The following is a 15,497-nucleotide window of genomic DNA, read 5'->3' as shown; positions in this document are numbered from 1 at the left end:
AAAGCTGACCTCTGCAAGTGTCCTTGAGAGAAACCCACAGCTCTACGGCCTGTTTGCCGTCAGTACCTTTTAACAGAGGTATAACACATTTTAATACAATTGGGTGGACAGCTCTAGTGTTTTCATTGCCTTGAAAATGTTTTAGGTACTGTAAAACAAACATACACTAACCAATAAAATATAGACAGACTGCTCATGGGTCCATTCCCACAAGCCCTTCACGTGGGGAACTGCTGATGAAGTTGATGGGAGTGTCAGATGCAGAGGTTTTTAGGATCAGGCTTATCTTTCAGAAATTATTAGCATACTCTCTTAGACTTAGAACAGACTGTTTCTTTTTTAACATATTTTATGACTGCTTCGGTGCACTGAATATCTCTGCATTATTACTAAGATTCTTTACCTGTATTGCTCCATAAACCTGGATTATAATGGAGCTCGTGCTTCTACACAAGTTCTGTTGCTTGTCATGAACAAAGTTAAGCTGTGCCACTTCATTAGTGTCTCTTCCAATCAACCCTCGAAACTGTTAAAAAAAAACAAAAACGGAGAATGTCACTTTGAAGATTCACAACTCTGTAAGTGTATGTTTTGGTCTAACATAGGAGATTTCTACATTAGCACCAGCCAGGGACTAGAACACAGGCACCCAAATGCCATCTCCTAATACTGTATATTCCATATTTGCAGTAGTGAAAGAAGATCAGTCTTTGAAAACCATATTTTAAAAAATAACCAAATAAGATTATTTTTTATCCATTATGGAAAAAAAGATAATGCTTCATCAGCTTTATGTTTAAAAAAAAAAAGAGTTAATACAAGTCACCAAATTTTACAATAGTTTTCCTTCAAACTATGAAAATGTAATATTAAAGACCTTAACCAAATAAAACTAAAACTAAAAAATGGGAGTAAAGGTTGTAATGCTCCTTTTCTAATCCCAAAGAAGAGGGCTAATTATTGCAGGGTTTGTCAATTAGCAGATGACATTAAAAATCATACAATATGTTCTGAAATCCATAGGCACAATGGAATAGGTTAAAGAAGGTGTTTCAGCCTACTCTCTGAATTGCCAGGCTTATGTCACTATAAACACCTTCCTACTATTATTTCAGTTGTGTTTTATATTGGATTATATTTCTCTTGGATTTTCATTTTGTTTGAAGCAATTTAATTAAATACTCAGACCTTGATTTTCCACTGTGATACTCCAGTTTTACACCAGCAGAACTTCACTGAAATCAGTGGAGTGACATTCATGTAAACATCAAATAATACAGTGGTACACCAGGCCCTCAGTTTAAAGTGGCCAAACCAATTTTTTTAGGATGTATAGAAAAATTAACATTGAAAATCTAAAGTGTAAACTTAATCCAAAAGCAATTTTTATGCCCAAATTATGGGAAACTAAGAAGAAAAACAAATAGATTTTGTAACTGAACTGAAATGATAACCTTTGTTATATTGAAGATCACTAGAAAATGAAATCTATGCAGAGGAGAACTTGTGAAATTCTGCAGAGCAATATCCTGAATAATATAAAAAAAAATATCACTTTTCAGTCATCACACTTGTTTACAAGCATTCATGGCACCACTAAAGCTAGCTAATATGTCTTATTCCAATTCCCCCCCATAACCTGTTGACACCTTTCAATTCTTAACTAGTATTTGTACTCTTTTTTCTTATTTCTAGAGTGCACTTCTATCTACCATGGAACTTGCTTTCCAGTTAATTCAATCTATAAATGAGTTGTGGCTGCAGTTCCCAGTAGTTTAAATTAAGATAGCAGGATAGATTGCAATAACACGACTTCTAGTAAAAATAAAGAACTAAAGCCAATGAGACAGTGGATTGATTTAATTCAATTAATTTGCCATGACAGTTATGGTGGAACCAAAGATTCAATTACAGCTGACACATGGAAGACAACAAGAGCAACATGATACTCAGTGAACTTCTGTTGTCAAAACAAAACAAAAATATAAATAAGAATGATTTATGCTCTCCAAAAAAATCTTGTATTTAACCAAGCAGGGTGAGGTTCTCAAAACTTTTTCATAGTACGGACCACATATTAATAGCAAAATTATCTTCCAGAGCAGAACTTACCTCCTCCTATTCAGGATTGCAATAATGAAATAGAAGGATCCACCCAAACACTTAACATTCCTGGAGCAGCTACAACAATTGCTTACACGACAAAGGAAGGCAGGAAAATATTTAATTTAAAAAAAATCTTATTTTAATGAAATTTAATAACTGGCAACAAGGAGAAGAAAAAGCACTAACAGCTCAAATCCTCAAAGGTATTACGGTTCCTAATTCCAATGGGCATTATGTGCCTAAATACCTTTAAGAATGTGGGCCCATGTGACTAGCCAGCTTTCCACTCTCTGTAAGGACTCCATGGACCCACAGTTTGACAACTGCTGGAACAGAGGATCAACTAAATTTTCATATTTATTTAGTACTCTCAAATCACTGTAATCAATTACTCTTTTTACATGTAAACAATTGGGAGCAACAAATACTATGGGAGGCAGAGAGAGATTCTCCTGCATTTTGAAGGGTTGACTGCTCTCTTGAGAGTTCTCAAAACTGCAGGTAAATATAAAACTCCAGCTCAGAAATAACCCAGAAGAAAATCTTCATTCCTCCATATCTCAGCACAAATCTTTCTATGTTCATATTTAAAAGGATACTCACGAGGTTTTTTTGATCTGAAAGTTATCCAGTTTTTAAGCACTATCTAAAGTACTGCAGGTCAGAACCTTTTGAAAAAGGCTACTGGACACTAGAAATATAGTAGAATGAAAGCTGCATGATTGTCTATGGAATGCACAAAAGCCATTTTATAAATTCGTATTTTTTATTATAGACTTGATTAGCCAGAAATTGTGACAGCTCCTATATACTGATCACATGGGATTTTTTCTTTTAATCTATTTTATAAAAGGACTCCCAAGATTCAAATCTCTTAGGTGCCATTTTTGCAAAGACTTATGCATGCGTTTCACTTAATGCACATATAGTCCTACTGAAGTAAATGGGACTACTCATGTACAAAATTAAGCACATGAATAAGTCTTTGCAGGATTTGGGGTTATGTTATTCAGAATGTTTGAGGTTATTAAAATTAAGAGATTTTAAACATTTAATTTATTTTTTGCTATATAATTCTGCTTGTTTTATTTTTTCTATTTTTCTCAGGGTGGACAATAAAAATAGTTTGGTCAGTTTCACTTTTTCTTTATAGTCAGCTTTCATTAAATTTCACTTTCAGGTTTTACATTTATTAGAAATACTCTCATGACCTTTTCTATGCAAACAGTTTCCTCTTTTGATTTATCATTCCCCTGAAGTGTTTGCCACCCAGAATTTGTAGGATTGTGTTAGCCCAGGACAAGCTGAAAGTAAAACTGACTACAAATAGAAGAGAAACTGACCAGTTTACTTGCATTGTCCAAAACGTGGCCACAATAGATTCATGTTTGTAGACCTAGGTGTCCTCATGGAAGTAACTGCAGGATCAGGGCCCTAGTAGGAGGCAAACAAAAGCAAACTACATGAAGTAATAAAATAAAGTAATACGCAGTTTTTAAATTTTAAGTTTTAATAATTTAAGATATTATTAACAATACCGGTAAAGAACTAACTTTTTAAAATATTTTTTCTATCTGAGCATATCCCTTCATGAAAATGGTTCAAGCAAAAATAAGAAACATTTAGAAGAAATGTTATTTTGTTTTGTTTTTTAGTAGAAGAGAATTACATTTTCTATGCTATTCAAAAATGACTCCTCCAGTGCATGCTGGCAAAATAGTAAGGTTATTAAAAACACGATTGATTAGGAAAAAACACAAAGAACTAAATTGTGGTTTTTTCATAGGACTGGAAGGGACATCAGAGGTCTTCTAGTCCAGTCCCCTGCACTCAAAGCAGGACTAAGTATTATCTAGCCCATCCCTGACAGGTGTTTGTCTAACCTGCTCTTAAAAATCTCCAATGATGGAGATTCCACAACCTCCCTAGGCAATTTATTCCAGTGCTTAACTACTAACAGGAAGTTTTTCCTAATGTCCAACCTAAACTGCCCTTGCTGCAATTTAAGCCCATTGCTTTGTCCTGTCCTCAGAGGTTAAAGAGAACAATTTTTCTCCCTCCTCCTTGTAGTAACCTTTTATGTACTTGAAAACCACTATCATGTCCCCTCCGTCAGTCTTCTTTTCTCCAGACTAAATAAACCCAATTTTTTCAGTCGTCCCTCATAAAGGTCTAGAAAACAGTACCTAATCATTTTTGTTTTTCTTCTCTGGACTTTCCCCAATTTGTCCACCTCTTTCCTGAAATATGGCATCCAGAGTTGGAAACAATACTCCAGTTGAGGCCTAATCAGCGCAGAGTAGAGGGGAAGAATTACTTTTTGTGTCTTGCTTACAACACTCCCGTTAATATATCCCAGATTGATGTTTGCTTTTTTTGCAGCAGTGTTACACTGTTGACTCATATTTAGCTTGTGATCCACTAAGACCCCCAAATCCCTTTCCATAGTACTCCTTCCTAGGCAGTCATTTCTCATTTTGTATGTGTGCAACTGATTATTCCTTCCTAAGTGGAGTACTTCGCATTTGTCCTTATTGACTTTAATCCTATTTATTTCAGATAATTTCTCCAGTTTATCCAGATCATTTGCAACCCCTCCCAGCTTGGTATCGTCCACAAACTTTACAAATGTACTCGCTGTGCCTTTATCTAAGTCATTGATGAAGCAGAATTTGAACAGAACTTGATCCGGAACTGATCTCTGCGGGACCTCACTTGAAATGCCCTTCCAGCTTGACTGTGAACCACTGATAACTATTCTCTGGGAATGGTTTTCCAACCCTTTATGCACCCACCTTATAGTACCTCCATCTAGGTTGCATTTCCCAAGTTTGTTTATGAGAGGGTGATAAGTCACAGTATCAAAAGTCTTACTAAAGTCAAGATATACCATATCTACGCTTCCCCCCATCCACAAGGCTTGTTACCCTGTCAAAGAAAACTATTAGGTTGGTTTGACAGGATTTGTTCTTGACAAATCCATGCTGACTGCTACTTATCACCTTATTATCTTCTAGTTGTCTGCAAATTGATTGCTTAACTATTTGCTCTATTATCTTTCCTGGTACTGAAGTTAAGCTGACTGGTCTGTAATTCCCTAGGTTGTCCTTATTCCCCCTTTTATAGATTGGCATGGTATTTGCCTTTTTTTCAGTCCTCTGGAATATCTCCTGTCTTCCATGACTTTTCGAAGATAATTTCTAATGGCTCAGATATCTCTTCAGTCAGCTCCTTGAGTATTCTATGATGTATTTCATCAGGCCCTGTTGACTTGAAAACATTTAACTTGTCTAGGTAATTTTTAATTTGTTCTTTCCCTATTTTAGCCTCTGATCGTACCTTCATTTTCACTGGCATTCACTATGTTAGACATCCAATTGCTACTAACCTTTCTGATAAAAACTGAAAATAATAATAATCATGTAGCACTTTGCCATTTTCGCATTTTTCATTATTGTTTCCTCCCCTTGTTGAGTAAGGGGCCTACCCTGTCCTTGGTCTTTCTCTTGCTTCTAATGTATTTGTAGAATGTTTTCTTATTACCCTTTACGTATCTAGCTAGTTCAATCTCGTTTTGTGCCTTGGCCTTTCTAATTTTGTCCCTACATAATGGTGTTATTTGTTTATATTTATCCTTTGTAATTTGACCTAGTTTCCACTTTTTGTAGGATTCTTTTTTGAGTTTCAGAGCATTGAAGATTTCCTGGTTAAGCCAGGGTGGTCTCTTGCCATACTTCCTATCTTTTGTACACAGTGGGATAATTTACTCGTGTGCCCTTAATAATGTCTCTCTGAAAAACTGCCAAATCTCTTGAAATGTTTTTCCCCTTAGTCTTAATTCCCAAGGGATCTTACCTACCAACTCCCTGAGTTTGCTAAAGTCTGCCTTCTTGAAATCCATTTTCTCTATTGTGTAGTTTTCCCTCCTACCATCCTTAGAATCAGGAACTCTATCATTTCATGATCACTTTCACCCAAGTTGCCTTCCACTTTCAAATTCTCAATCAGTTCTACCCAAATTGTCAAAATCAAATCTAGCTTCTCCTCTAGTGGTTTTCTTCACCTTCTGAAATAAAAGACTGTCTCCAATATATTCCAAGAATTTATTGGATAATCTGTGCCCTGCTGTGTTATTTTCCCAACAGATGTTTGGGTAGTTTAAGTCCCCCATCACCACCAAGTCCTAAGTAAGGGGCAGATAAAGGACAGTATACTGTGTGATTTTTAGCCAATTCAGTTAAATCAATGTGCTATGAAGGTAGACACCCTTAAAGTGATTTAAATCTGGTTTGTATCAATTTATTTGTGGAGCAAAAGAAACCAGTACAAACAGGTTTAAGATGATATAAGTGTGTTCACTCACAAGGGTCCATGGTTTAACTAAACCTGCTTATTTAAACCCAGCACAAGTTTGTGGGTAAACAGTCCTGTGGCTCAGAGAGCCACAACCTCCTTCCTGGTTATCCCACTTCGCCCAAGAGGGAGCAAACTTCACCAAATCTATATCCAGTATAAAAATTCCTCTGTGCTGGCTGGTACAGGGTGGGAGTGGAAGTGTCACTATACCCCCTACCCAACCACCTGAGCAAAAGAGGGTCAATAGCCACTTTGCAAAGCCCACTTCTCCTCCCATGTTGCTGCCTATGATGCAGCTTGCACCCCCTTATGCCTCTGGGCCAGTGCACTGGACAGGCTAACATTTAACTCAAAGGAGTGGCACTGATGGTTTCTTAAGAGTCCAGTCAAAGAGTAAAAGTGACATGGGGGTAGGGCTGGGGTTTCAGTAAAACAACGTTTTTCATGAAAAGTATCTGCTTTCTGCAAAAAATTTCCTTTTTTCCTCAAAAGACCTTGGCCAAAAATGGGCACTGCTCTCCCATAATGCACCACAGCCAGGGACTCCATGTTGCACTGCTTCCCCTCACCAAAAAAGGGAGACTCTGATGCATCATGGGAGCTATAGTCCAGCTGGCAATCCTGGCCCACAGAGGAGAATGGGGACAAAGAACAAGCTGCTACTTCCATTAAGCACTACAACTCCCATTTTTGGCAAAAATCTGGTAGTTTTCAGCCAAAACCACTGAAAACTCAAAATTTCCCATGGAAAATTTCAACAAAAACCTAAAAAAAAAAATCTTTCATTTTCCCTGAAAATTTCCATGGAGGTTTAAACATTTGCACCAGCTCTACTGGGGACTTTCAGATTAGGGGAACAAAAAATAAAGTGGGGAAAAACGGGAAGGCTATTCAAGGTTGTAAAACCAAAACAGCGGTCCCTTCCCTAAACTCTACGAGGAGGAAAGGATCTGAAGTTTATCATGAAAATGCTGAAATCACCCGTGACCACAGATTACATTATATTTTTCTATACATAGCTTTGTACTTGCACTGCTGTTAAGACAGTTAAGTAAAAAGATATTTTGATTGAAACGAACCATTTGGCAATGATTCCTCCTGCTTGTGGTGCAATCAGGGTACTCTCTATATATTTTTATCTGCTCCAGCCATGCAGTATATTTGGCAATTAACAAGTGAAACTCTGGAATGGATTTTTCTAGCAGCAATGACTAGATTTGTGACAGACTGCCTGCTTGATCAGCCCTACAGGCAGAATATTGAAAAACTCAGTCTTACCTACATAATGCTTTAGTCCCCAGAAGAGGGGTATCAATTTTAGTCTCTGTTAGCATGTCCTGCACTAACTGACTCGCGCAGACTCTGCTGGCACACACTAAAAGTTCCCCAGTGCATGTTAATATACTACTGTTTGAAACAGGATTGCATTAATGCACACCAGTGAACTTCCAGAGTGAGCCAGCAAGGGCCACATGGGCCAGTTAATGCATGACACACTAGTGCAAACTAAAATATAAAACTCTTTGTGCAGACTAAACACCATGTAGACGAGTCCTCATACTGGCTTTGGCTCTGGAGGAGGGTATTTTGTTTACAAGACACATTCTGCCCTCTGATGCATCTTACTATCTAGAATGATCTCCATATTGTATGCTTGAGATCAAAAGGTCAGTTCAAATTCCTAAAAGAAAAGGAGTACTTGTGGCACCTTAGAGATTAACAAATTTATTTGAGCATAAGCTTTCGTGAGCTACAGCTCACTTCATCGGATGCATTCTCATATAAATTTGTTAGTCTCTAATGTGCCAAAAGTACTCCTTTTCTTTTTGCGAATACAGACTAACACGGCTGCTACTCTGAAACCTGTCAAATTCCTAAGAATATCTTCACTAAATGCTACCAAAAAAACCCCCCTGAAATATATTTTCATGAAATAAAATATAGTATTCTTTTGTGTACCAGCAAAAGTCATCTCAGATGCACCATCTGGCTTGCAGTCAGGACTTCTTATTTTTTTATTAAATCCAATTTCATCCAGCAGAGTTAACCAAGACACGGAGAGGGCAAGTGGCTTTCCTGAGGTCACACAGCGATTTAATGATTCAGCCTGGATTAGAATTTCTCAACTGACCATCACTATTACCTCTAATCCACACAGCCAGTCCTGGTCTTGCACAAAAAACAACTGCCCAAGTTTCTTTTAATCTCTAAAGATCCAGCTTTGAAGAGGCAAAATATTATTTATGAGGACTGTTCATTATTTCAGTAATTGCTCCAGAAATAGTTGTCCCTTCTGATCAGCAGTATGATGAAACAAAGTGGATTAGTTTAGCCATAGCTAGGCTTTTCCAACTGCTTATATGACATTTTGTTTTACTCCCTCTAACACAAGACATGCATGTACACAAATATCATGAAGATACTCAATAGAGCATCTTTGATAAGCCCATTAATTATAAAATGCAGGTTCCTAAAACCAACTTATGGCCAAATATTTGAAAAGAGTGGCCTCCTTTTTGTGGGTGTAAACTGCCCCCTCAAAATTTGCACCTACATTTTGCAGGTCCAATTCAACTGCAAGGAGAAATCAGGTAATTCAGTGTGAAAATGCTCAAATTTGGTATGCATGTTTACTCCCTCAGTTCATTTTTGAAGGCATGAAATTACAGGCAAATATTCTAGTATTTGTATGTTTGACTACCTGATTTGCACCTTCAATTAAAGAAAGTGTGAAAATTTTGCCAGCAAAAATCTGTGCTCATAAAAAGTGAGGCTGTGCCCCCATCCTTCGAAAGTTTACCCCAAAGGAAGATGACACACTTTGAAAATGAGAAAAAGGATTCCTACTTCTTTTTTTAGGTGGTGGGTTTTAGCACCAACTCACAAACAACATGGATACATCTCCACTCACTTTACAAGAGATAAACATGGACAATATAATTACCTCTGCAAGTTTCAGATGAAGAAGAGCATTTTCTGTTTCCAGCACAACTATTCTTTCTTCTTTAGCCTGAAAAAACAATTGATAAACTAGATTCTGCATCCTCACCCTCAGCAATAATATTGAAATAATCATCTTTTGACAATCATGCACTTATTATTCAGCAGCACAACTATTGCAGTGTAAGAAGTTGGTGTGATATAATAAACTTTCATTAATATATTTTACGTTAATATACATTTTTATAACCACTTAGGATAAATAATTCCCATTTATTAGATTGTCTAGTTACTGGTTCTCATCTTTTTTCAATATTGAGACCTACTTTCCCATACTTGTACTCCCTTCCTACCTAGCTGGTTTAGCAGCTTGGGAAAGTGAGGGAGTTTACGACACCATGATATCTGTTTGCAACTCTGCTGGGTGCAATGCCCCCTAGGTTGAAAATCTCTGAGCTACTGTGTCAGGTTGTCTGCAGATTCATGCAGGCATCACTGCATCAGTTAAAGCTCAGCTCTCCTTTTCAAGATAGTTTCTGCAATCATAAGGCTAGAAATATTTTTAAAAATAATGAAAAGGGTAAAAAAGGAGGGTCACTAGAGCCCGCTCATGACCCCCAGATTGAGAACCTTAGTCTAGTTTTAGTCATCTTAAGTAGGGTGACCAGATGTCCCGTTTTTATAGGGACAGTCCTGTTTTTTGGACTTTTTCTTATATAGGTGCCTATTACTCCCCACCCCCTGTCCCGTTTTTTCACAGTTGATATCTGGTCACCCTAGTCTTAAGCAAAGTAAGCAGTCATGGGATAAGAGAGAAGGTTCTCTCATGGGCTAGTAACTGGTCAAAAAATAGGAAACAAAGGTTAGGAATAAATAGTCAGTTTTCAGAATGGAGAGAGGTAAATAGTGGTGTCCCTGAGGGGTCTGTACTGGGCCCAGTCCTATTTAACATATTCATAAATGATCTGGAAAAAGGGGTAAACAGTGAGGTGGAAAAATTTGCAGATGATACAAAAGTACTCAAGATAGTTAAGTCCTAGGCAGACTACAAAGAGCTACAAAAGGATCTCTCAAAACTGAGTGACTGGGCAACAAAATGGCAGATGAAATTCAATGTTGATAAATGCAAAGTAATGCACATTGGAAAACATAATCCCAACTATACATATAAAATGATGGGGTATAAATTAGCTGTTACCACTCAAGAAAGAGATCTTGGAATCATTGTGGATAGTTCTCTGAAAACATCCACTCAATGTGCAGCAGCAGTCAAAAAAGTGAACAGGATGTTGGAAATCATTAAGAAAGGGAATAAGACAGAAAGTATCATATTGCCTCTATATAAACCCCCGGTACGTCCACATCTTGAATACTGCGTGCAGATATGGTCTCTCCATCCCAAAAAGGATATACTGGAACTGGAAAAGGTTCAGAAAAGGGCAACAAAAATGATTAGGGGTATAAAACGGCTGCCGTATGAGAAGAGTGGCACTTTTCAGCTTGGAAAAGAGATGACTAAGGGGGGATATGATAAAGATCTATAAAATCATGACTGGTGTGGAGAAAGTAAATAAGGAAATTTTATTTACTCCTTCTCATAACACAAGAACTAGGGGCCACCATATGAAATTAATAGGCAGCAAGTTTAAAACAAACAAAAGGAAGTATTTTTTCAACAACGCACAATCAACCTGTGCTGTTGTCCCTCTGGGGCATCTGGCATCAGCCACTGTTGGAAGACAGGATACTGGGTTAGATGGACCTTTGGTCTGACCCAGTATAGCTGTTCTTATGTTCATTATTGTTTACAGTAAGAACAGCCATGCTCTCAATCTTGTATTTCAAGGATCTGTACAGATTATACTTTCCTGGTAGTGGAGAGAAGTAAGCATTGCAGATACAAAGAAAATTTCCCAATTTTGGAACCACGAAGGGTTTTTTTCTACACACCAAAATGGGTTGGGAAAGTAGATGATGTTGCTCTTTTCCGAATGCCAGAAGATGCCGAAAAGTCATATTATCTGGGGAATCAGAAGTTTCTCAAGGTCTCAGCATGGATTCAATTTTATATTCTAATTTTTGGTAAATTGTGATCCTAATTCAGATGTCCAATGACATTTATCAATGCCAACATTTAAATTAGTTCACTGCTACTCAAAGCATGTAGAAAGGGAAAAGGATGAGTATAAAGCATAATCTGCCAAGAGTGACAGCACATTTTGGTGCCACAAATGGAATGTGCTTGGATGATGGTCACCATTTCCCCTCAAGTCCTCAAACTGATCCTCGAAAACAAAAGGCTATGAGGCATCTGAGCCCCATCAAAGGGGAATTAATCCTACAATACTTAGTAGGGCATCTCAATCTGAGCATCCGAGGACACTCCAGAGCATCAGCAGCCTGATCTGTTCTGGTGGTGAGTAAGAGGCCAGGTAGCATGTTCCACGACTCTAGTGGCTAGTGCTCTTCTCCCTGCTGGAGGCATCTACAGAGTCAGGCAGACATCATAGCACTGATCACATTCAGGTCATGTTTTCAAGTTTTTCTTAGCAACCAAGAGGGCTAGAAACACTTTCTTGTAATGGAAACTGAGGTTCTGATCTTATCACATGACTCTGGGAGCAGGCTGCCAGGCATACATTTATAACTTAGTGCAGCCCTGCCCATAGGTGTGTCCCAGTACATACAGCTGTGGCACCCAGGAGCACGGCAAAGCCCATGGGTGCATATTTGAACATCTGCACAATCCTGCTGTGAGCAACATCTCATCTTGGTGCCCTAAGCAGGTGGAACTTGAGGCAGGAACACGTAGCTCCTCCCCCCAACGTGGGCCCTGACCCCCACAACCATCCAGCTGAACCAGGCTGCCCATGGCCAGGCCCAGCAGGGGACATAGTACCAGGGGCTGGTGAGCAGCAGCACCGGGGAGGCCACAGAGAGGAAGATCTGCTCAAGAGCTACTCCCTTGACCCGGCTCCTTGTGGTGGGTGCATCGTTGGGTAGTATCACCATGGCTTCCAGCTCCACAGCCCACCTGGGGTATTAGTTGGCAGCTCCTCCATGAAGCTCTGAGCACAGGCATTTGCCTGATGTGGTTCACAAACTCCCTTAACACCTGCCCCTTTTGCGGTGAGAGGGAGACCCTGGTGCACAGCTTCGTAGGATATGTTAGGTTGGAGCACCCTGGTCATCTATCCCAGAAGAAGGAAGAAACTGGATGGTGGGTTGGGGCAGTCTGCAATTGTGAGGCCTATTTGCATTCCCTTGTTTGATCTGGTCTCCAGGAGGAGCTCCTCTAGGCGGTGCCACTGGCTCCCTAGGGCCTCGCGGGATGGTGGGGAAGATTAGGGGCTCTCTGCTGCCCTCTGGACCCTTCCTTATTGCCCCATCACCTTCACCCCCCTGCCTGTTTTCTCCTTAATCCTCCCCCTTGACTATGGCGCTACCAAATTCATCTCTATGAAAAACGCGTCATGCTCCATGAAATCTGGTCTCTCTGTCACAGAGTCACTGGGGCAATGCTCTGGAACTACTCCATATGAAGCCAGTCAGGACTCTGGGGGAGCATGCCTCCTCTCTCTGAGCATACTGTCACCAGGGCAAGTAGCTTATACAGCTTTGACCTTCCTGGATCTGACCTTGGAGCATTCAGCATCCCCTTCCATATAGTATGCTGCTTTCCGCAGCAAGTCCACCTGGGCGGGGCTCCTGGGAAAGCCAGAAGGCCCTGTACCCAACTTCGCAGTCAGCTGTGACTCTCAGCCAGCATGTAGAACAGAAAGGTTTATTAGTTGACAGGAACACAGAGTAGAACAGAGCTTGTTAGCACAGAATTAATGACTTTCAACCAAGTCTATCTTGGGAAGTCCTGGGCCAGAGGTCCTGGACTCCCCCTCTTCCAGTTTCCCCAAGCAGACAGCCAGCTTCCAGCGACCCGACCTCAGACACCCCCATTGCTCTTCCTCCTCCTTCTTTGTCTCGCTTTCCGGCCAAAGAGTCATCTGGTCGTATCCCCCTCCTGGGTCTCAGGTTATGAAGGGCACTGGTCGGTCATAGCATACGTGCAGGCAGCTGGAGAAGCCTCACCTGCCTAGAGGTTTCAGCCAAAGTCACACACTCCATTCCCACCACCAAGGTATTGGTGCAGCACACACGGAAACTGAGACACAGATAGTATTCATGCAAAACTGTAAAACTGACATAGGCTCAACAGTAAGACTCACTGGTTCACATACAACATAACAAGGGAAAATCCCCATGTCGTCACACTCCCCCCATGAAATCTGGTTTTTTGTGTGCTTTTACCCTTTACTGTACTATACAGATTTCATGGGGGAGACCAGTGTTTCTCAATTTGGGGGTCCTGACCCAAAAGGGAGTTGCAGTGAGGTCACAAGGTTATTTTAGGGGGGGTTGTGGTTATTGCCACCCTTACTTCTGCGCTACCTTCGTAACTAGGAACTGGAGAGCGGCAACTGTTGGCTGGGTGCCCAGCTCTGAAGGTGGTGGCTGGGGTTGCCAACTCTGACTGAAGCTATTCCAAGAGAATTTTGTTCCCAGCGTGACGTAATGTCATTTTCTTGAATTAGCCTATCAAAATCTCCTGGATTGCTTTCAGTAGTCACCGGGAAATCAATGGTGATGCCAGGAGACTCCAGGCCAATCCTGGAGGGTTGGTAAACCCTAGCGATGCCCCACCAGCAGCAAGCAGCGCAGAAGTAAGGGTGGCAACACCGTACCCGGCCGTGCTTACATCTGCGCTGCCGTCCGCAGTGGCTCTGCCTTCAGAGGTGGGATCCCGGCCAGCAGCCGCCGTGGCTCTGCAGCTGCCCAGCTCTGAAGGCAGCGCTGCCGACAGCAGCAGTGCAGCAATAAGGGTGGCAGTACCGCAACCCCACCCCTACAGCAACCTTGCTACCCACCCCCCCCCCCCCGCAACCCCCTCCACTCCTTCTGGGGTCAGGACACCTACAGCTACAGCACCACGAAATTCCAGATTTAAATAACTGAAATCCTGACATTTACAATTCAAAAAAAAAAATCCTATGACGGCGCATTCGCGAGGGCCCTACCCATGACCTGGCCCAGCGGCTCCTCGCCTGCCCCAGCCCCTCGGCCACCAGCCCAGGAGGAGGCAGCGTGTGGGGCGGGGCGACAGCGATGACATCACTGCCATGACGCACGAAGGACGGCCCCGCCCCCTGCAGGTAACGGCCCCCGCCCCGCCCCGCCCCGCCCGGGGAGCGCACTCACGCGCAGCTTCTGCTCCAGCTGCCGGATCCGCTGCTGGGCCACGAAGCTCGGGCTGATCCCGCCCCCCGGCCGCATCCTCTCTCCAGGTCCTGCCGCCGCCACCGCGCGGTCCCGCTGCGCGCGCCCTGCGCTCCCCACCACGCGCACGGAATCGCTTTGAATCGGCCAATCAGACGCTGGCCCGGAGCTTCGCTCCGGTTGCTACGGAGACAGCGCTTGTCCTCCCTCCTCCCATTGGCTGGAGGACGGCCCCGGGAGCTTGTGACAATACCAGGGTGCTCACTGACGGGCGTTAGGGAGCGTCTGCCAAGGCCCTTGCTGGCGCAGCGGCGGAGAGCGCCATGCAGGGCCTGGGAGGAGGACACCCGAGACGCTCGGCCTCCGCTCAACCGAACCTGCCGCACGGGCCCTGCTCCGTCATGAGTGACAGCCGCAGCCTACCAATCCAACCGCGGGGAGGCGGGGCGATGGCGCTTTCCCCGGAGGCACAGGCGCGCACGCGCACTGCAGCGGTGGGCTGATCGGCGGCAGAGCCAGCCCGCCGCCGGTACGGTAGCGCGAGGCGGCTGCCCGCCCGCTGCCGCACGTGGGAGCAGAGCGGCCGGTGTCCCGCGCTGGAGCGGGGCTCGCTGAGCGGCGGGAGCCCCCTAACCCTGCGCAGTCCCAGCTCGGCGTGGAGAACGGCCGCTGGAAACGAGAGACGGTCCCTTGCCTCCCCTGGGGCCGGAGAAAGGGGGAGTCCCCGGCCAGGCTGGGCCGCTGGGAGGAGCGCGCTCCAGGCCTCTTGAAAGGGCCCGCTGCATCCCTCGCGTTAGTTGCGGGTGGGCGGTGCCCTGGACCTC

General features: G+C 42.6%; 1 protein-coding gene across 4 annotated transcripts in view; it reads right to left on the bottom strand.

Annotated features, from left to right (window-relative positions):
- Nucleotides 1-15,098, bottom strand: part of KIF25 (kinesin family member 25) — a 72,983-nt gene extending 57,885 nt beyond the window's left edge. The window contains exons 1-3 of one of the 4 annotated variants that reach the window (XM_038397636.2): nt 14,656-15,098; nt 9,407-9,472; nt 404-526 (exon numbers count right to left, since the gene is read on the bottom strand). In XM_038397636.2, coding sequence (XP_038253564.1) covers nt 404-526; nt 9,407-9,472; nt 14,656-14,730 — 264 coding nt within the window. In that variant the 5' untranslated portion in view covers nt 14,731-15,098. Of the gene's footprint in view, nt 1-403; nt 527-1,454; nt 1,496-3,449; nt 3,457-9,406; nt 9,473-14,474; nt 14,571-14,655 lie in introns of those variants that run through there. The other 3 variants (XM_038397637.2, XM_043511321.1, XM_043511320.1) reach the window with 3 other exon arrangements.
- Between the last annotated feature and the right edge of the window lie 399 nt (nt 15,099-15,497).

This window comes from Dermochelys coriacea, chromosome 3 (genome assembly GCF_009764565.3).
Source record: "Dermochelys coriacea isolate rDerCor1 chromosome 3, rDerCor1.pri.v4, whole genome shotgun sequence".
NCBI classification, from domain to species: Eukaryota; Metazoa; Chordata; order Testudines; family Dermochelyidae; genus Dermochelys; species Dermochelys coriacea.
The sequence above is the reverse complement of the archived record's forward strand: the minus strand, read 5'-3'. Positions and strand labels throughout refer to the sequence as shown.